A 22,723-nucleotide genomic window follows, 5' to 3' on the forward strand; every position below is an offset into this window, starting at 1 on the left:
GTTTTTTAGGGGTTTTTGGACTGCTGTACAGGAGGCCAGTGACTTTAATTAATGTATATGCGCCCAATACCCAACAACTTCCCTTTTATAAAAAAACGTTTCGACGTATATTGGACATAGCTAAAGGGCTAGTTTTTATTGGGGGGGATCTTAACATCCCCATATATCCAGAAGTGGACAGTTCCAACCCAAACCCCAGCACATCTAGGCGTACACTCAAGCATTTATGGAAATTGTTGACGGATTATAATTTTACGATATTTGGAGGTTACTTAACCTGGATAAAAGGGAATACCCTTTTTTTTCTTCCCCAAATAAGATGTATAGCCGACTTGACTATTTGCTTACCAACCAGATAGGTTTGGAACACATTAAGAACGCAGGGATCATGCACACAGTATGGTCGGACCATTCGGCAGTATTCTTTGACATTATATGGCCCCATACCCCAGTTGCCCCATATATCTGGAAAATGGATGACTCTTTATTGAGAGGGGATTTGCAACTTACTAAAACACAAGAAGCATTGCAAGAATACTTTATATTTAACTCTTCTGATGACACAGACCCCATTACAGTTTGGGAAGCGCACAAGTGTTTCATGAGATGGGAATTTATTAAAAGAAAAGCACAATTTAAAAAAATAGCAAGACAGAAGTATCTAGATCTCACCTCAAAACTATCAGATTTAGAACACAAGCATAGACAGAATCAGGATGACCAATCTGTACAACAACTACTCCAAAGCACTAAAAAGGCCCTTCATGATTTATTATTACAGGAACACGCAGCCACTACATCGAAATTTAAGCAACGCTTTTTCTATGAAGGCAATAGGGCAGGTAAACTGCTAGCGAGGGCCCTCAAAATTAAGAAATTTAAATCTTTTGTGCATGAAATAAAAGCAGCTAAAAACAAAAAAGTCCATTCTACCAAAGACATTCTCACACAATTGGAGAAGTATTATACGCAGCTATACAATATTCCTTGTACAATAGATAGGCCAAGTGATGTTCCAGTCATACAAAATTATTTGAAGGAGATCCCTCTTCCTATGCTGGATGAGGATCAAGCAGCAGACCTAGAAGCCCCGATCACCTCGGAAGAGGTAAAGGCGGCGATTTACGATCTCAATCCAGGTAAAAGCCCCGGCCCATACGGCTTTTCCGTCTTATACTATAAAACTCTTGCTCCACTGCTAATTCCCCACCTATTGGAGATTTTTAATAAAGTAAATGCTCGCAACCCATTCCCCCCAAACATGTTAGAAGCCCATATAACAGTAGTCCCAAAGCCAGGGAAGCCTTCAGATGAACCCCAAAGCTATAGGCCAATCTCCCTTTTGAATGTGGACGTAAAATTATATGCGAAGATTCTAGCCCTCCGGATAAATAAAATTCTCCCGAAACTTATACATACAAATGAAGTTGGCTTTATCCCCCATAGAGAAGCGAGAGACAATACCATAAAAAATTTTAATTTGATGGAATACGCACAATCACACAACATCCCAGCTGTCTTTCTGGCAATGGATGCAGAAAAGGCCTTTGATAGGCTAAACTGGGCCTTTTTAAAAAGTACATTAATAAGATTTGGCATGGGTGAAGGCTTTATAAACAAAATATTTACACTATATAATGTTCCTACGGCCAAAATTAAATTAAATGACTCCCTTTCCAACAAGATCTGGATGAATAACGGAACCAGACAGGGCTGCCCATTGTCGCCCATTTTGTTCGTGCTGACAATTGAAATTCTAGCAGCAGCGATCCGAAACAACTCGAAAATAAAAGGTATTATGGTCCAAGATATTCAATACAAACAGGCATTATATGCTGATGACATCATATTATCGCTTACATCCCCATTACAGTCCATGGTAGCATTAAATGCCGAGTTGGATATATATAGTGAACTCTCTGGGTTTAAAATTAACCCCACAAAATCAGAGATGTTAGGAGTACATACCCCTGACATAGAAATGCAAGAAATTGCACAAAAGTATCACTATCACATACAAAATTCATCTATATAGTATTTAGGGGTTCAGATATCACATAATCAGCAGCTTTTGTTCCAACAAAATTTCCAACATTTCCTGGAGGAACTCCAGCAAGAATTACGTAGCTGGGAAAACAAAAGTTTATCCTGGTTGGGAAGGATGGAGGCATTCAAAATGACTAGCCTACCAAAAATTCTTTATAAATTTCAAACACTCCCCATTCCAATTCCACAATCGTACCTGAATACCATGCAAAACCATGATTAATACATACATTTGGCAAAATAAAAGGCCACGAATAGCCAAAAAAATTATGTACCGAAACAGAAAAAATGGGGGGACTGAGTGTCCCATCCTAACTTACTACAGACAAGCGGCTATCCTTACCCGAGTTATAGACTGGTGTAAACATGGGGAACATAAGGAGTGGGTCAAATTGGAGCAACAGCTAGCTAACTGCTCTTATATAGGCGGGATATGTTGGACTACTAAAATACATAGGAATATTAACAAGACACTGCCCCGCATTATGACAGAGACACTAAAAATCTGGGATGATATCTCTAATAAGAGTACGGGTATTTCCTCAAACCCCTCTCCACTTACACCAATTTTAAGTAACCCTGAGATCCCCATAGGACGTCAACCTGTGAGGGAGGCTTCATTCACTATTAACTCACTTATCCCTATTTTTACACTTATACGTGAAGGCAAATTAAAGTCGGAGGAGGAAATACTGGAATTGAATCCTCTATTAGCAAATGATTGGTACATTCGGCAACAATTGTCACATTTTATATTTTGCAACCCACAGAAACTTAAATTACTTAGACCCCTTACTGTGTTTGAAAGCACCTGTCACTCTCAATCCCCTACCAGAGGAGGTCTATCACTGTTATATCACTTATTAATAGCCCATCACTCTAGATCATTGCCAGCCTACTGCAAGGCATGGGAATCTGAGTTACAGAGATAAATTTCACCTAAAGAATGGGAAAAAATCTTTATAAATATGGGAAGGACCTCTCCTTCTATAACTATTACTGAAATGAATGTGAGATTACTGTATAGTAACTCCGCTTAGGCTTTCAAAAATATACACTAATGTGGAAAATACATGTGGAGGGGTTGTGGTGAGGTAGGATCAATGACCCACATTTGGTGGAATTGTCCATATATCAGGACATTCTGGGTAGAAATTGGCAGAGAAATAGAAAAATGTATATCTTATAAGATGGAGATAGATCCGTTGTTTTTTCTTTTTAGTTTTCCCCCTAAACTGAAATGTAAACTGAGATTAAAATTAGTATACGTCATGATAAATGGGGCTAAACAACTGATACCACGATTGTGGAAAAAAACAGCAGGTCCCTACGATATCTGAGTGGAAAGAGCATATTACGCAACTATTGAATCTAGAGAGATACCACTACGCTCAATTCCAACAACTAGACTTCTATGGTAATATGAGATTCCTTTGGGAGGATTATTTGGCATCATACTGAACAAATGTTCTATATTTTCAATGATAGAGACAAAATGTAATAGAATCGCAGTATCCAGCTTGTACTTATTGATTTATGTCATGTTTTTCATTTGGGCAGTATTATTTTTCCGCTGACTGTTCTGTATTATTCTTTCAACAGTAAAGGAAATTTAAAAAAAAAAAAAAAAAAGTATATTAATATAACTGTGTTGGTTATGCAAAACTGGGGAATGGGTAATAAAGGGATTATAGATCTTTTAAAACAATAACAATTCTATGGTAGACTGTCCCTTTAAACAGTGTTTATAAAAAGGCTCCTTTCAACTTTTTAATTGCAAGATATGCACTCATTGCCAATCTCTGAGTTTGTGTTCTGAGGGGTGCTGTACACTGTCACTCTATCTATTCACAACTATCAGTCAAACTTGTCAACATTTACAACTACATGAGCTATTAGCTCCATACAAATACATCAGTGGTCTGTATTACAATTGAATTTAGACTAAGGAGAATTGTGGCTGAGGACAAGAAACAACCTTTTGTGCCTCTGCTGATGTTCTGTACCTTTACTTTTATAAAAAACAAATGATAAATTTCCAAGCCCTCCCAATATGCTACAGAGGGACATTTTATAATGTTAGAGTGTTTTTAAACTGTCCCTCCAGTTTTCATTTTCAAGATTAAAGGAACAGTATATTGTAAACTTTTCAAAATAAAGGTAAATGAGCTAACTCCAGTGAGTAAAATGGATAATTGGAAACACCTGTTTCCAATGATTCATTTTACTCACTGGAGTTAGCTCCTTTACCTTTATTTTGTAATTTGAAGTAGCTGTTGTTGCCTGTTAAAGCCACCACCTATACAGATAATATGAATACTGCTGTATTGCTCTATCTCCACTACTATAGTTGCAACCAATTATATAATACTTGCTAGGTGGTAATTAGCCCCAGTTCATGTATTGTTAACCCCCATTTGAATAACCCACGAGCCGTCACTGAACCAACAACATGCAAATGTATTATTGCTTAAGAAGAGCTTATCTATTCCTCACTATATTTTCTGTCTGGACAAAAAATGTAAGATGACAGGAAGTCAGTTTGTCATGTGACTTATCAGGAAGTTACACTCTGAAAGATGGTTCCTCTGGGCACCTGCATTGACTAATAAAAAAATCCAGCCCTAACAAACGTCTTATCAGAATGGAAATATGACAGCATGAGAAGTTTAACATCATAGCCTACAAACCTTTACCTCCCAACCTTTATGGGAAATTGCTCTCTCCTATCCCATAAGCATGACATTCAGTCATAGGGCTGCCACCTTTTCTGGAAAAAAATACCGGCCATGCTTATTAGCATTAATTTGCATAAATAGTTATACAGCATAAAGTAGGCACTAAAGCAGCTAGGACTGATATTAAGTAATCATTGATTTACAATAAGATTCTAAAACACATAGAATGTGTTTCCACATGATAGCTTCTTTATTTCTATATTTATTCTTCATTTTCAACTTTAACCTGGACCTTAAATATAACAGCATTGACGGTAAAATCCCGACTGGGTGGTAACCCTATCTACTCACAATAACATGAAAAATAATGGAAATTTGACACCTGGAATTAGTAAATATAACATGGGAGCTTCCAACTGGAAACTCTCCCCAACATTGGGATTATGACAATTACTCATCATAAACCATCGGTACTGAAATTTTCTCCCTCTTTAGCACAGTTGTGAGAAGGAGGGAGGTGTCTGGAACTCAGCATGCAGGAATGGAAAACCAAAACAAAGAAAGTCTTTTCTTGAATAAACTTTACTAAAAAAAAATAGTGCAGAAAACAGATAAATCAAATTGAGGTCAATATTTAACCAGAGAAAGTCTTTACAATAAAAACTTTAAGCACAAGTCTTTCAGCAAGCACAGAACCCAGCGGGTACTGTTGGTGTGGAATGTCCAGGAACAAGAGAGCATATACTGTATATAAGTATCACAGCAGAGGTCTTTGGTCTCAGCAGTAGTATAAGCATGCTTTATTGCAGGTGTTAGACTTTTTCTCAGCCTGCTCTCCTCATTGATGTCTATGGGGAAATTGTGCACCAGCACGTATAACCAGCTCACCGCTGACTTAAGCAGCGCTGGTATTGGTGCTAGGTGAAAGTTTGAAAAAATGTTTAAAGAACAAAATGTACTGTATAATGTATATAAATAGCACATCATACACACATGCACTGTAAAACCACAATGCCCCAGCTCAAATGAATAAACAATTTATTCACATGTTTTTCTATTATTTTGGAAATGAAAAGGTTAATTTCACACATGTCAATTGCTATTGTCATTTCACACTGTACAAAGGTATCAATGTAAACCACTGTATTGTAAGGGATAGACCTGTTGAAGGGCCATAGTAGTGTTTATTTGCATTTGTTTAACATGAAAATGATAGGCTTCTTCTTAATGGGAAACATGGTTTACTTGATATTCTGATCTTGTAATATGAGGGCACAGATTCTTGCAGTATAAACAAGGTATCGGTTTCACTTAATTACAAATCACACTACAAATCTCATGCAAAATAGTGTTCCACTTCTAAATTAGACATCTGTGTGTTAAAAACTTAGAAAGGTTAAACAATATCTGTTATTGGCACGGTTGGCACCAATGGGTTAAATCACATGCCAGCAAAATATAGCGCAGTAATTTACATATCTCATAATTGAGTAATCTATATCCAGGATCAGGAGACAGTGGGTGGAGTCAGGGTGGGTAGAGTGCCTGGTGGATTGGATTGGATAGCACTAGGTAAAGCCAGTCTGTTCCAGGTTTGCATTTGAGGTCTAAGTCAGAGTGTGTGTGTTCCATGGCCATGATTAACCTTCATTCGTCGGGTAGTCGTCGTCGGAAGAGGATGCTCTGCGCCGGATGTCTTGAAGATGGACCCGCTCCGCGTCGGAAGGATGAAGATAGAAGATGCCGTCTTGGTGAAGACTTCTGCCCGTCTGGAGGACCACTTCTGCCCATCTGGAGGACCACTTCTGCCGGCTTCCTTGAGGACATCTTGCCGCTTGGATGAAGACTTCTCCCCTCCCGGTAAGTAGATCTTTGGGGGTTAGTGTTAGGATTTTTTAAGGGTGTATTGGGTGGGTTTTATTTTAAGGTTAGGGCTTTGGGCAGCAATAGAGCTAAATGCCCTTTTAAGGGCAATGCCCATCCAAATGCCCTTTTCAGGGCAATGGGGAGCTTAAGTTTTTTTAGTTAGGGTTTTATTTGGGGGGTTGGTTGTGTGGGTGGTGGGTTTTACTGTTGGGGGGGTTGTTTGTATTTTTTTTTACAGCTAAAAGAGCTGATTTCTTTGGGGCAATGCCCTTTTAAGGGCTATTGATAGTTTAGTTTAGGCTAGGTTTTTTTTTTAGGTTTTTTTTTTGGGGGGGGGGGTATTTTGATAGGTCACTTAGATTAGGTGTAATTAGTTTAAATATCTTGTAATTTGTTTTCTTTTGCAAGATGTACCGAGTCTACGGTTTCATCCTTACTTGTGGGATATTATCCTTCCCTACAGGGAGTGGCAAAGAGAGCACCCACAGCAGAGCTGTCTATATAGCTCCCCCCTTAACTCCACCCCCCAGTCATTCTCTTTGCCAGCTCTAAGCAGGAAGGGTAAAGTGAAAGAGGTGATAAAATATTAGTTTTTTCATTTCTTCAAGCAAGAGTTTGTTATTTTAAATGGTACCGGTGTGTACTATTTACTCTCAGGCAGCAGATGGATGAAGACTGCTGCCTGGAGGATGATGATCTTAGCATTTGTAACTAAGGTCCATTGCTGTTCCCACAGAGGCTGAGGAGTACAGGAAAACTTCAGTGTGAGGATCGGTTTCTTGCTATACAGCAATGAGGTATGTTCAGTCATTTTTTCTGCAGAGACTGTGTATTTCAGAAAGGCTGACAGTATCCCCATGAGGGTAAGGGTAAGCAGTAATCATAGAGCTAAAAAGAAGGGCATTACTTAGCTTGCTTATGGGGCCAATTACATATATGGTTGACACTGAATGTAAAATGTTTGTGTGCAAACGTTTTTTGAATGGGAGTGCTTTAACGTTTTTTGTGGGCAATAAACATTTTGGGCAACTTTATCAGGACACACATGGCTTATTTTTAGGGTCTTGGAACCCACATGGCTAGTTATAACCACTCTGGTGCAGTTCTTTAAGGCTCAGGGAACATCGAGTGAGATGGGCGGGGCCTATTTTTGCGCCTCAGTTGCGCACTTAGTTTTGTACAACAAGCAGCACATAACTCCTGAGGGCCCTGGCGTATGTTTTGGGCCAAATCGAAGCTTTTACCCCACACTTTCGATCCCTGAGGGCAGGTAGGGCCACAGCAGGGCTGTGGCAAGGTGCTGAGGTTCTGTTTCCAGATTTCGGCCTATTTTCGATCCGGTTTGGAAGTTAAGGGGTTAATTGTTAAAAAAAATTGTGCTGCAATCTTAACTACCTATTGTGTGTCTACATACAAAATCTTGAAAAATTTGGTGCATGTTTAGGCTGTTTTGCAGAATGTGTATGCTTTTTTTCTCTTAAAGGCACAGTACCGTTTTTTAAGATTGTTATTTTTTTCACTAAATAAAGTGTTTTCACGCTTGTTTGTAGTCATTACTAGCCTGTTCAACATGTATGACATTGAGGAAAGTCAATGTTTAATATGTTTAGAAGCCATTGTGGAACCTCCACTTAGAATGTGTCCCTCATGCACTGAAAGGTCAATAAATTGTAAAGAACATATTTTAGCTACTAAAAGTATGTCGCAGGATGATTCTCAGTCAGAAGAGAATCAGGTTATACCATCTAATTCTCCCCAAGTGTCACAACCGTTAATGCCCGCACAAGCGACGCCAAGTACTTCTAGTGCGTCTAATTCTTTCACCCTGCAGGATATGGCCGCAGTTATGAATACTTCCCTCACTGAGGTTTTATCTAAGCTGCTTGGGTTGCAGAGGAAGCGCAGTAGGTCTGGTGTGAGAACAAACACTGAGCCCTCTGATGCTTTATTAGCTATATCTGTTGTACCCTCACAATGTTCTGAAGTGAGAGATTTGCTGGCTGAGGGAGAGGTTTCTGACTTAGGAAATATGTTCCCTCAGACAGATTCAGATATGACGGCTTTTAAATTTAAACTAGAACACCTCCGCTTATTGCTCAGAAAGGTTTTAGTGACTCTGGATGATTGTGACCCTATTGTAGTTCCAGAGAAATTGTGTAAAATGGACAAATTCCTAGAGGTTCCTGCCTACACTGATGTTGTTTCCAGTCCCTAAGAGGATTTCGGAAATTGTTACTAAGGAGTGGGATAGACCAGGTATTCCGTTCACTCCCACTCCTACTTTTAAGAAAATTTTTCCTATATCAGACACCGTGCGGGACTCGTGGCAGACGGTCCCTAAAGTGGAGGGAGCTATTTCTACCCTGGCTAAGCATACAGCTATACCTATTGAGGACAGTTGTGCTTTCAAAGATCCTATGGATAAAAAATTAGAGAATCTCCTGAAGAAAATATTTGTTCATCAAGGTTTTCTTCTCCAACCTATAGCGTGCATTGTTCCTGTAACTACTGCAGCGTCCTTTTGGTTTGAGGCTCTGGAAGAGGCTCTTCAGGTTGAGACTCCATTAGAGGATATTCTAGATAGAATTAGGGCTCTCAAGCTAACTAATTCTTTCATTACAGATGCCGCTTTTCAATTGGCTAAATTAGCGGCAAATAATTCAGGTTTTGCCATTTTAGCGCACAGAGCGTTATGGCTTAAGTCCTGGTCTGCTGATGTGTCATCAAAAGCTAAGCTTTTATCCATCCCTTTCAAGGGTAAGACATTATTCGGACCTGAACTGAAAGAGATCATTTCAGACATCACTGGAGGGAAAGGCCATGCCCTTCCTCAGGATAAGATGAATAAGATGAGGACTAAACAAAATCATTTTCGTTCCTTTCAAAACTTCAAAGGTGGTCCCTCTCCCTCTTCCTCTGCTGTGAAGCAAGAGGGGAATCTAGTAACCCAGGGGTATCTTCTAGATTTCAAAGATTCTCCCCCAAGGGGGAGATTCCATCTTTCTCAATTGTCTGTAAAAAAAGAGAGGCATTCTTACGCTGCGTAGAAGACCTATATTCCATGGGAGTATACAGAACAGGGGCAAGGGTTCTACTCCAATCTGTTTGTGGTTCCCAAAAAAGAGGGAACTTTCAGACCAATTTTGGATCTCAAGATCCTAAACAAATTCCTCAGAGTCCCATCCTTCAAGATGGAGACCATTCGGACTATTTTGCCAATGATCCAGGAGGGTCAATATATGACCACCGTGGACTTAAAGGATGCGTATCTACACATTCCTATCCACAAAGATCATCACCAGTTCCTCAGGTTCGCCTTTCTGGACAAGCATTACCAGTATGTGGCTCTTCCCTTCGGCTTGGCCACGGCTCCCAGAACTTTCACAAAGGTGCTAGGGTCCCTTCTGGCGGTTCTAAGGCCGCGGGGCATAGCTGTGGTGCCTTATCTGGACGATATCTTAATCCAGGCGTCAACTTACCAATTAGCCAAGTCTCACACAGACATCGTGTTGGCTTTTCTAAGATCTCACGGGTGGAAGGTGAACGTGCAAAAGAGTTCACTTATCCCTCTCACAAGAGTTCCATTTCTGGGAACTCTGATAAATTCAGTGGACATGAAGATTTTTATGATGGAGGTCAGGAAATCAAAGATTTTATCCATCTGCTGAGCTCTTCATTCCATTCCTCGGCCTTCAGTGGCTTAGTGTATGGAGGTAATTGGTTTAATGGTAGCGGCAATGGACATAGTTCCGTTTGCTCGTTTGCATCTCAGACCACTGCAACTTTGCATGCTCAAACAGTGGAATGGGGATTATGCAGATTTATCTCCTCGGATAAATCTGGACCAAGAGACCATAGACTCTCTTCTTTGGTGGTTATCACAGGATCATCTGTCCAAGGGAATGTGTTTCCGGCAGGCCAGCATGGGTCATAGTGACGACGGACGCCAGCCTATTGGGCTGGGGTGCAGTCTGGAATTCCCTGAAAGCACAGGGATTGTGGACTCAGGAAGCGGCTCTCCTCCCGATAAATATTCTAGAACTGAGAGCGATATTCAACACGCTTCAGGCGTGGCCTCAGCTGGCGTCGGCCAGATTCATAAGATTCCAGTCGGACAATATCACAACTGTAGCATATATCAATCATCAAGGGGGAACAAAGAGTTCTCTAGCGATGATAGAGGTTACCAAAATAATTCAATGGGCAGAGACTCACTCTTGCATCTATTAGCAATCTATATCCCAGGAGTGGAGAACTGGGAAGCGGATTTTCTAAGTCGTCAGACTTTTCATCCGGGGGAGTGGGAACTCCATCCGGAAGTGTTTGCACAATTGATTCAGCAATGGGGCACACCAGAATTGGATCTGATGGCGTCTCGTCAGAACGCCAAACTTCCTTGTTACGGGTCCAGGTCAAGGGATCCTCAGGCAGTACTGATAGATACTCTAGCAGTACCCTGGTCGTTTACCCTGGCTTATGTGTTTCCACCATTTCCTCTCCTTCCTCGTTTGATTGCCAGAATCAAACAGGAGAGAGCTTTAGTGATTTTGGCCACGCAGGACTTGGTATGCAGACCTGGTGGACATGTCATCTCTTCCACCATGGACTCTGCCACTGAGACAGGACCTTCTGATTCAAGGTCCATTCCAGCATCCAAATCTAGTTTCTCTGCAGCTGACTGCTTGGAGATTGAACGCTTGATTTTATCCAAGCGGGGCTTCTCTGAGTCGGTCATAGATACCTTGATTCAGGCTCAAAAGCCTGTCACCAGGAAAATTTATCACAATATATGGCGTAAATATCTTTATTGTGCGAATCCAAAGGCTACTCATGGAGTAAGATCAGGATTCATAGGATTTTGTCCTTTCTCCAAGAAGGATTGGAGAAGGGGTTATCAGCTAGTTCCTTAAAGGGACAGATATCTACTTTATCAATTCTACTGCACAAACGTCTGGCAGATGTTCCAGATGTTCAGTCGTTCTGTCAGGCTTTAGTTAGAATCAAGCCTGTGTTTAAACCTGTTGCTCCGCCATGGAGTCTGAACTTAGTTCTTAAAGGTCTTCAAGGGGTTCCGTTTGAACCCATGTATTCCATAGATATTAAGCTTCTATCTTGGAAAGTTCTGTTTCTAGTTGCTATCTCTTCAGCTCAAAGAGTTTCTGAACTATCTTCATTACAATGCGACTCGCCTTATCTTGTTTTCCATGCTGATAAAGTGGTTTTGCGTACCAAACCTGGATTCCTTCCTAAGGTTGTTACTAACAGGAATATCAATCAGGAAATTGTTGTTCCTTCTCTGTGTCCTAATCCTTCTTCTAAGAAGGAACGTCTGTTGCACAACTTGGACGTGGTTCGTGCTCTGAAGTTTTATTTGCAAGCAACCAAAGATCTCCGTTAAACATCTTCTTTGTTTGTTGTCTATTCTGGAAAGCGTAGAGGTCAAAAGGCTACGGCTACCTCTCTTTCCTTTTGGCTGAAAAGCATCATCCGTTTGGCATATGAGACTGCTGGAGAGCAGCCGGGTTACAGCTCACTCTACTAGAGCGGTGGCTTCCACATGGGCTTTTAAGAATGATGCTTCTGTTGAAAAAAATTTGTAAGGCTGCGACTTGGTCTTCGCTTCATACCTTTTCCAAATTTTACAGATTTAATACTTTTGCTTCTTCGGAGGCTATTTTTGGGAGAAAGGTTCTGCAAGCAGTGGTGCCTTCCGTTTAGGTTCCTGTCTTGTCCCTCCCTTCATCCGTGTCCTAAAGCTTTGACATTGGTATCCCACAAGTAAGGATGAAACCGTGGACTCGGTACATCTTGCAAAAGAAAACAAAATGTATGCTTACCTGATAAATTTCTTTCTTTTGCGATGTACCGAGTCCACGGCCCGCCCTGTCTATTCAAAACAGATAATATTTTTTATTGAAAACTTCAGTCACCTCTGCACCTTATAGTTTCTCCTTTTTCTTCCTAAGCCTTCGGTCGAATGACTTGGGGGTGGAGTTAAGGGGGGAGCTATATAGACATCTCTGCTGTGGGTGCTCTCTTTGCCACTTCCTGTAGGGAAGGATAATATCCCACAAGTAAGGATGAAACCGTGGACTCGGTACATCGCAAAAGAAAGAAATTTATCAGGTAAGCATAAATTTTGTTTTTTATTTTCTTTTTTGTAATTTAGCTAATTGTATTTAATTTATTTAATTTTATTTAATTTAGGTAAGTTATTTAATTGTAGTGTAGTGTTAGGTGTTAGTTTAACTTAGGTTAGGTTTCATTTTACAGGTACTTTTGGATTTATTTTAGTTAGGTAGTTAGTAAATAGTTAATAACTATTTAGTAACTATTCTACCTAGTTAAAATAAATACAAACTTTCCTGTAAAATAAAAATAAACCCTAAGCTAGCTACAATGTAACTATTAGTTATATTGTAGCTAGCTTAGGGTTTATTTTATAGGTATTTAGTTTTAAATAGGAATTATTTAGTTAATGATAGTAATTTTATTTAGGTTTATTTAAATTATATTTAAGTTAGGGGGTGTTAGGGTTAGACTTAGGTTTAAAGGGTTAATAAATTTAGAATAGTGGCGGCGACGTTGGGGGCGGCAGATTGGAGTTAATAAATGTAGGTAGGTGGTGGCGATGTTGGGGGCAGCAGATTAGGGGTTAATAGGTATAATGTCGGTGACGGCGATGTCCGGAGCGGCAGATTAGAGGTTAATAAGTATAATGTAGGAGGCGGCGATGTTAGGGGCGGCAGATTAGGGGTTAATAATATTTAACTAGTGTTTGCGAGGCGGGAGTGCGGCGGTTCAGGGGTTAATATGTTTATTATAGTGGTGGTGGTGTCGGGAGCGGCAGATTAGGCGTTAATAATTTTATTTTAGTGTTTGCGATGCGGGAGGGCCCCGGTTCAGGGGTTAATAGGTAGTTTATGGGTGTTAGTGTACTTTTTAGCACTTTAGTTATGAGTTTTATGCCACAGCTTTGTAGTGGAAAACTCATAACTACTGACTTTAAAATGCGTTACGAATCTTGGCGGTAGAGGGTGTACCGCTCACTTTTTGGCCTCCCAGGACAAACTTGTAATACCGGCGCTATGGAAGTCCCATTGAAAAAAGACTTTACGAAATTTACGTAAGTTGATTTGCGTTAAGGCCAAAAAAGTGTGCGGTGCCCCTAAACCTGCAAGACTCGTAATACCAGCGGCCGTAAAAAAGCAGCGTTAGGACCTCTTAACGCTGCTTTTTTACCCTAACGCACAACTCGTAATCTAGCCGTTTTTTTATTTCAAAAGATATGCTTTTTAAATTTTAAACGGCTTTAGTCTAGAATCAGGATAAACAATACCATAGGTGACTGCAGAAGTTTTTCCGAGGGGGGGGGGGGGTAAAAATTAAATGTGCCCAGACAATATCAGTGGTTTAAAATTATTGCAAGATGCTACTAGTCCCAGAAAATAAGCTTACTAGTTTACTAGTACACTATACATTTTGGAGTCACTATTTGCATTTTTTGGGGTATAATTAAAGGGACAGTCAAGTATAAATTAAACTTTCATTATTCAGATAGGACTTTTAATTTTAATCAACTTTCCAATTTACTTTTATCATCAAATTTGCTTTTTTCTCTTGGTATTCTTAGTTTAAACTAAACCTAAACAGACTCATATGCTAATTTCTAAGCATTTGAAGGCTGCCTCTTATCACATGCTTTTTAAATCTCTTTTCAACACAAAGAGACAGAAAGTACACGTGGGCCATATAGATTACACTGTGTTCAGGCACAGGGGGTTATTTAAGATCTAGCACAAAACAATGCTAACTGCAAGACAATAGATAATAAACAGTCACAGTCATGTGATCAGGGGGCTGGAAGAAGGTTCCTAGATACAAGGACAGATAATCACAAAGGTAAAAAGTACATTAATATAACTGTGTTGGTTATGCAAAACTGGGGAATGGGTAATAAAGGGATTATCTATCTTTTAAAACAATAACAATTATATGGTTGACTGTCCCTTTAAATGGATGTCTTTATCCAGACTCCTTATAAATGAAAATAGAAATAGTTGTATTCATTATTTATTTAGTGTTTTTGCATTATACAGTTAAAAAAAAAGAAAAATTAAACACAAAAGAACCAACAAAAGTTAACATATAAAGCCCAAAACTGCTAACTACATTACCTAAGATATGCAAAATGTACTCTTCTCTATTTGTGCTGTTGGCAAAACTTTTAATAAACTATCTAGAATGTATAAAAAGTACAAATGATCTTACAAATGAATTAGCATATATGTTAGAGTTAATTTCCCATACATCCTTTTATTGTGTCTTTGTGTCTTTAAATATCTGTCTTTATCTTGACTTTAATCTCCTAAGGTGACACGTTTACGTCACAAGGAGGGGTTGGTAAATTTGGAACAGAACACTGGGATAGACTTCTGATACATTTGTAACCAGAGCAAATACGGCACATTTGTAAACAGCTTGATCCCAAACAATAGGTGTCTGTTTAAAGGGATACTAAACCCAATTTTTTTTCTTTCATGATTCAGATAGAGCAAGCAATTTTAAGCAACTATCTAATTTACATCTATTATGACATTTTCTTCGTTCTCTTGCTATTCTTATTTGAAAAAGCAGAAACATAAGGTTAGGAGACAGTCTATTTTTGTTTCAGCACCTGGGTAGAGCTTGCTGATTGGTTTGCTACATTTAGCCACCAATCAGCAAGCGCTACCCAGGTGCTGAGCCAAAAAAGGGCCGGCTCTTAAACTTACATTCCTGCTTTTTCAAATAAAGATAGCAAAAGAACAAAGAAAAAATAATCATAGGAGTAAATTAGAAAGTTGTTTAAAATTGTATGCTCTATCTGAATCAGGAAAGAAAAAAATATTGGGTTTAGTATCCCTTTAACAAAGACAATCCACCCCAAGTGACTTTTATATTGTTTTATCATTTGTTGAAGAAAGTTGCAATTATCCGGAGAGATTTGTATTGAGCCTAATACGTAGAGCTCTGGAAAGTGATAACATGCTAATTCATTTTTAAGATCACTTGTACTTTTTATTTTATGTTATATATTTTCCTGTACATTTGTGACTTTTTTTAGCACTTATTCTAGTATGTATGCTCACCTTGCTTCAGAGACTAAACATACTTACCTGATATCTGTATATGCTTACCTTGCTTCAGATACCAAACATACTTACCTGATACCTGTGTATGCTCACCTTGTTTCAGAGACCAAATATACTTACCTGATACCTGTGTATGCTCACCTTGCTTCAGAGACCAAATATACTTACCTGATACCTGTGTATGCTCACCTTGCTTCAGAGACTAAACATACTTACCTGATATCTGTATATGCTTACCTTGCTTCAGATACCAAACATACTTACCTGATACCTGTGTATGCTCACCTTGTTTCGGAGACCAAATATACTTACCTGATACCTGTGTATGCTCACCTTGCTTCAGAGTCCAAACATACTTACCTGATACCTGAGTATGCTCATTATGCTTCAGAGACTAAACATACTTACCTGATACCTGTATATGCTTACCTTGCTTCAGAGACCAAACATACTCACCTGATACCTGTGTATACTCACCTTGCTACAGAGACCAAACATAATTACCTGATACCTGTGTATGCTCACCTTGCTTCAGAGACCAAACATAATTACCTGATACCTGTGTATGCTCACTTTGTTATTGAAAGAAACACAGTCTTGCTTGATACCTGTGCCTGCTGTACATAGCTGGTATCCTGTGACAGTCTCACCAACAGTACCTGCTGGGTATGCTGTGTCTACTATACCAGCAACAGCCTTCCTTAAAGCAATAACCAGCCACTTGTAATGGCTGGTTATTTATCACTCGCCTGTAAACAGGCGAACAATAAATTAGAGCTTCACTTGTAAACTAGCCCTATGTGTTCAAATCACAAAAATGGGGTAAAAACTTAGTTAAACTTCCATTCTGCGCAGCAAGCACTGTAGCTGCTGATCTGAAAATAGATTGGTATGATAATGCGACTGCTCCTGCTAATAGGCTCACCCGTTTCTCTTCCTTGGGACCAGCAGTTCTATGCCACTCCCAAACGGGACAACTTTGCAGAGATTAAACACACAGGGCCTGATTAGGAGGGGAGCGCAAACGTTTGCACCCGAGGGATGGGGGGTTTATCACGGGGGGTTTGCGTTAGTCGGGCTTGACGCTGGTATTACAAATTGAAAGTAAACGCAACCACAATTTAGACTAAAATGATTACCGTGACTTCAGAGCTCTATATAACTGTTTGGCAAAACATAATAATAATTGCACAAAACACATGAAAATACATTACAAAGTACAGCTACGCTCATAATACCAATATCTAATAAAAAATAATCAAAAAACATATAGCACACAAATGTTATAAGGACTCAAATATATGAGATCTCAGGTGTCTCAGGCAAATGGCTTTAACATAGACATACATACATACATATACATCTTTTTACAGACATATATACACATACAAACACATAAATATGTCTGTGCAAATATACAGATATATATATAAAAGTGCATTCGAGTCAGGAACGAAACTACAGGGGGTGCAGAGTCCGCAACTGTGACTGGGCCCCCAAGGTGGGGGCCCAGCTTAAAAAAAAAAAACGTTGACCTAACACTGCCTGCACTGATATCATGTAAGTGTTATGTGATGCTTCACTAGTGTCTTTGTCTCTGACTACAGGGGTTAGTATTTCTGTTTTACCCATTGGTGTTTATGTGTGTGTGTGTATGTATGTATGTGACTATGTGTGTATTTATGCATGTATGTGTGTATGTTTTTATGTGTATATGTATTTATGTGACTGTGTGTGTGTATTTATGCATGTATGTGTGTATGTTTGTATGTGTGTATGTATGTATGTGACTGTGTGTGTGTATTTATGTATGCATGTATGTGTGTATGTATGTATGTGACTGTGTGTGTGTATTTATGCATGCATATGTGTGTATGTTTGTATGTGTGTATGTATGTATGTGACTGTGTGTGTATTTATGCATGTATGTGTGTGTATGTTTGTGGAACCAGCAAATTACAGACCTTGTTACTACAGCATGGAGGGGCGGGGGGTAAACAGTGTCACTATACAGTACCACTATATACAGTACGGGGGGGCTGGACCATGTCACAGACTACTGTGGTCACTTTATAAAGTAGGCCAGCCATCTCACCGGCAGATTACAGACGGTGTCACTAACTCACTATATACAATACTGGTGGGTTAAACAGTGTTACTATATACAGTAATAGGGGGCCAGACCATCTCACAGACTGTGGGCACAGGGTACCTCCTTTTGCAGACATGTAATCTGATTCACATTTTTTTTCTGTGTTAAATTTAAAAAATAAATAATAATAAAAAATTATATGTATCAAATTCACATTTTTTTGAGGGGGTGGGGGCCCTGGGCCCTGTGGTTTCTAGTTGCGCCTCTGGGAGTCCATTGCAGTTAAGAAGATGAAAACATGTAAAAGCATATTTATGCAATATTCCTATTTAATAAAGTGTTATACTGTGTAATTACTGTAAATATATATCTATACCTATATATAATCATGTATATATATAGCTATAGATAAATATTGTACCAAAAAAACATCAGATATATGTAAAAATATGTATTTATGAATAAATAGAACATATTATGTGCAGAACATTGGAATGTGAAATATTCATATTTTCATGTAGGGTTAGCGAAAATGAGAATATGAGTGCAACATGACAAGCACAAGAAGCTTATTTCTAGCACAATTAATGCTTGAACGGTAACGTTAATTTGCGCTCCACTCGTAATCTATCTCACAGTGTTGGAGCCCCTAATTAGAGGATGCAATATTTGCACTAGAATGTCCCTTTAAGTTGCAGTTTGTGCTACTGGCACAGATGGGTTAAACCACTTTTCTATGTTTTATTGGCACAAAGGTGCTAAACGTTTGTTAAATCTCTCATTGTCACAGAACCTCTGCTTCAATACTGACAAAATTGTATGTTATTGGCATCAAATTGAGAAAAAATGGAAGTTGTTAAAAAGGAGTTAAACCGCTGCTATAAACATTACTGGCACAAGTGGTCTAAATGGTTGATTGCTGTTTTACTGGCAGAAGGGGTTAAACCACTGTGCTTAGTTTTTCTGGCACAATGTTTATTTTTGGGGGGGGTTTGTGTGGGAGTTAACGCCATTGGTCCTTGTGTACCATTGGTATTCAAGAGGGGTATACAATGCTCAGTTTGTATGAAATATACTGTATACAGTGCTTTGGGTAGAGCATAGGGAAGGGTTGTCGCTGATCACATGGTGGCATTTTTGGGAGGGGCTGCAGCCTCTGGTCATTTTGCAAACTACCAATGCCCTTGAAGGAAGATCATCTGGGCTCCAACCTCCCTAACTTGAGATTTGCCTCATCCATAGTGGGAACTTCCCATCATGGTGAGGACCTCTGCTAAAGGTCAAAACACTCCTGATGATATAACCCACCAATAAGACCACAAACTGCAAAAGTAGCAACTTTCACCCTCCCCAAACATAAAAACCTACAAAATATTATTTTGTCAAGATGCTCCTTTATAAAACAAGAACCTCACTTGTGAGGCCACTAAAGCTGGAGTTGTAGACACTCACCATATGTAAATCCTTTCAGGGTTATTCTCCCTTTTATTCCTGCGTCCTCATTCTCAGTGTGAGACAAACGGAACAAAAGTACCAGAAGCAGGTATGGCTTCATCATCTGAACGGGATGCAAAGGAATTCAGAGGGTGGCAGCAGAAAACAGAAACATTAAAGCAACAAGATAGAGGACAAACTACATTGGGTAAAATGAGACAATTCTAGAAAAAAGGACTCCATATCATATGTGACTTTCCAAATATTTGCCCTGTTCTAAGTATCTGTGGTGGAAAGAAACAATGGTTTAGGAATGGAAACAAGAGATTTGAAGGATAGCTAATATCAACAATCATCCAGCAGTAGTGGCTTTATTGGAACAGTAAACCCAATTTTTTTCTTTCATGATTCAGATAGAGCAGGCAATTTTAAGCCACTTTCTAATGTACTCCTATTATCAGTTTTTCTTCGTTCCCTTGGTATATTTATTTGAAAAACATGAATGTAAGTTTAGGATCCAGACCATATTTGGTTCAGTACCTGGGTAGCGCTTGCTGATTGGTGGCTAAATGTAACCACCAATCAGAATCATGAAAGAAAAATGTTGGTTTAAGTATCCCTTTAATTTATATGATAAGATAACTCAACAATTAGAGTAAAGTATGGTCAAGCAAAAAAATCTTTTTATAATTTAAACTGTCCTGATCTGCTGTTTGAGTTTAGCCATTGAGACATACATTTCATTTCCATTATTTTGACCTAGAGGTTATCATTTCCCATTTTTATATGCAGTTGATAAAAAGACTTTTTTTTTTAAATAAAATAAATCAGATTTTTTTATTTAAATCAGATTTATTTATTTTTATTTAAATTGTATTTTATAACAATAAAATGCTTTTTTTAAAGAAAAATCTATCTAAATACAGTTTTCCAATTAAGATACAGTAAATCCAAATGTTACTCATCCTGAAATAAGGATTCATTTTTAATTATGGAGGACGAGGCTGTATATTCATGGCTGCAATGCTTAAATTATTAGTAAATTAATTCCATTAATCCATTTACAATGTTATGCTCTCCCAGTGGTATCTATAAGATTATTTGGGTAATTTTTCTACTTAGAAAATATTATTACAAATTATTGGTTTTGTAGTTCTCAAAACTGTGAATTTGTGTCTACGTTAACTTGCTTCTTCTTCCCAGCAAGAACATTATAAAATAAACATACAGAGGTCCATTTATCAAGCTCCGTATGGAGCTTGTGGGCCCGTGTTTCTGGCGAGTCTTCAGACTCAAGTTATGGAGCTGCTCTGAGCAGGTGGACAGGAATCGCCACAATTCAACCCGATTGAGTACGATCGGGTTGATTGACACCTCCCTGCTGGCGGCCGCAAGTCTGCAGGGGGCGGCGTTGCACCAGCAGCTCTTGTGAGCTGCTGGTGCAATGCTGAATACGGAGAGCGTATTGCTCTCCGCATTCAGTGAGGTCTTGTGGACCTGATCCGCACTGTCGGATCAGGTCCGCAAGACCTTTGATAAATAGGCCTCATAGGGTTGAGAAAAATACTTTAATTTAATTGTCCCTTTGCAAATCTTTCTCACTAACTGACTAGATTCTAAGGATTTCCCTACCTGAGTACAGGGCAGCTGGACAATTTGAGTAAGCAGTTGACCGAAATAGACAATAAAATCTGGTCTGTTATATGTGCTTCAGGGTAGAAATGAAAAAAACGCGGATTTCTGTGATATAGTAAATATTTACCTAAGCTGCATCAGGACAAAAAAAAAAAAATGAAAGGGCAAGTTCTGGCTTACCCCTTGCCAATGCTCCAGATACCCCATCAGTTACATATACCACAGGTTAAGAAAACCTAGTGGTCCTACATGCACAAATATACCATCCCCATGTCCTAGAGGTAAGTATACATTATTCTTTCCTTCCTATGGTTATACATCTTCCTTTATCTTACCCTAATATTATATAGCAGCCTGAGGGCAACTTCTTTTTACATATCTGAACCACTGCTTATGTTTTGTGATGTTTTGTGATGTTTAAGTTGAGATTTTGGCTATTATTGCTCGCTGCTCATCGCTGTCTCCTCATTTAAGTCACAGGGTGCCTATCAGTATGAATCTTCAGAGCAGCTGAGGGGGGGTTAAAGTTTGTTTGTTGATTTCTGGAATTGTCAACTTCCTGGGAATTCTGATGTCCCTGGGTCTGTGTTTATAAGCGGGTCTGTGTTTATAAGCAGGTCTGTGTTTATAAGCAGGTCTGTGGCTCATGTGAAAGTGTAAGTAATGAGGTATCTTGTGCCAAAGGATGGGCATTTTGAAACTTGCTTATGTATATGATTTTGTTTTGATTACAAATATTTTCAAAATTTGGCTCTGCTGTGAGGGAAAAATCATTTTACTGAAAGCAACAATTGGGACAACAGGTCCTGACAAAGATTCTATGATTAAGCGCTCACTAACAGCGCAAAAGGCGTATGATGTTGCACTATCCCTTCCGTGTCTGCTTTTAAATATGACAAGAAAATGTAAAATTTTAAGTAGCCTTTCTGGAGTGCGATTAACCTTTTATGCAGTCAAAAATAATTTTACTCTGGCCCCTCTTTCTGAAATAGTTGGACACTCCTTATATATACTATCCCTCTACCAATCCTACAGGTATATACTTTTTAACAGCCAATTGCGACGTGATAATGGTAATTCTTTCTCACATTTTTTGTAACCTAGAAAATTGTACTCTCCTTCATGGTGTCCCGGAGATATACACTTTGTGTCTTTAAAGATATATACTCTATATATATATATGCCAGTGAACAAGGGCTGAGACTTGGCCCGAAACATGTTTGGCATTCTGTTCTAAACCCTGCTGCAGGCCTGCAACTGGATTATGTATTTCTACATGTTTTTACATGTCATTTACATGGTTTTTAACTTTTTTTGATAAATAAAGATCTGCTTTTTTAAGAAAATATATTTCTGCCTTTTTCTGGAGCTGCGGGATGATAGAGTGTGTCTACTATATATATAGATAGATAGATAGATAGATAGATAGATAGATAGATAGATATACAGTATATATATATATATATATACACACTCAGTATACAACAGAAGTGAGTAGAGTACATCCCTGTACAATGTCACTTAAATGTCAAATGATTGAAAATGTTATCACCTTACAGTAATTGCATTACTTCTAGGTTTTACATTAGGATATTTGCTCTTATGTAACATTAAAAACTAACAGTTTAAATTTACTATACTAAAAATACTGGCCGCACAGTAGGAACTGTATATATGTATATACTATTTTCTTCACTTCCTCCTTGAAGTTACATTAGTCTAAATATAAGGTAAACTTTACTGTACTGTCAGCTCTAGAAGTTACATACATAAATACAAATTGTGTAGTTACCTGATCTGAAGCAGTAGTAGAATGTGCGGGGTTAAACAAAACTAGA

At 38.7% G+C, this 22,723-nt stretch overlaps 1 protein-coding gene across 2 annotated transcripts in view; it reads right to left on the reverse strand.

Moving 5' to 3' along the window:
* Nucleotides 1-22,723, reverse strand: part of LOC128647281 (bactericidal permeability-increasing protein) — a 103,341-nt gene extending 80,618 nt beyond the window's left edge. For both annotated transcript variants that reach the window (XM_053700126.1, XM_053700090.1), the window contains exons 1-2: nucleotides 22,678-22,723; nucleotides 19,269-19,374 (exon numbers count right to left, since the gene is read on the reverse strand). In XM_053700126.1, coding sequence (XP_053556101.1) covers nucleotides 19,269-19,374 — 106 coding nt within the window. In that variant the 5' untranslated portion in view covers nucleotides 22,678-22,723. The remainder of the gene's footprint in view (nucleotides 1-19,268; nucleotides 19,375-22,677) is intronic.

This window comes from Bombina bombina, chromosome 1 (genome assembly GCF_027579735.1).
Source record: "Bombina bombina isolate aBomBom1 chromosome 1, aBomBom1.pri, whole genome shotgun sequence".
Classification (NCBI taxonomy): Eukaryota; Metazoa; Chordata; class Amphibia; order Anura; family Bombinatoridae; genus Bombina; species Bombina bombina.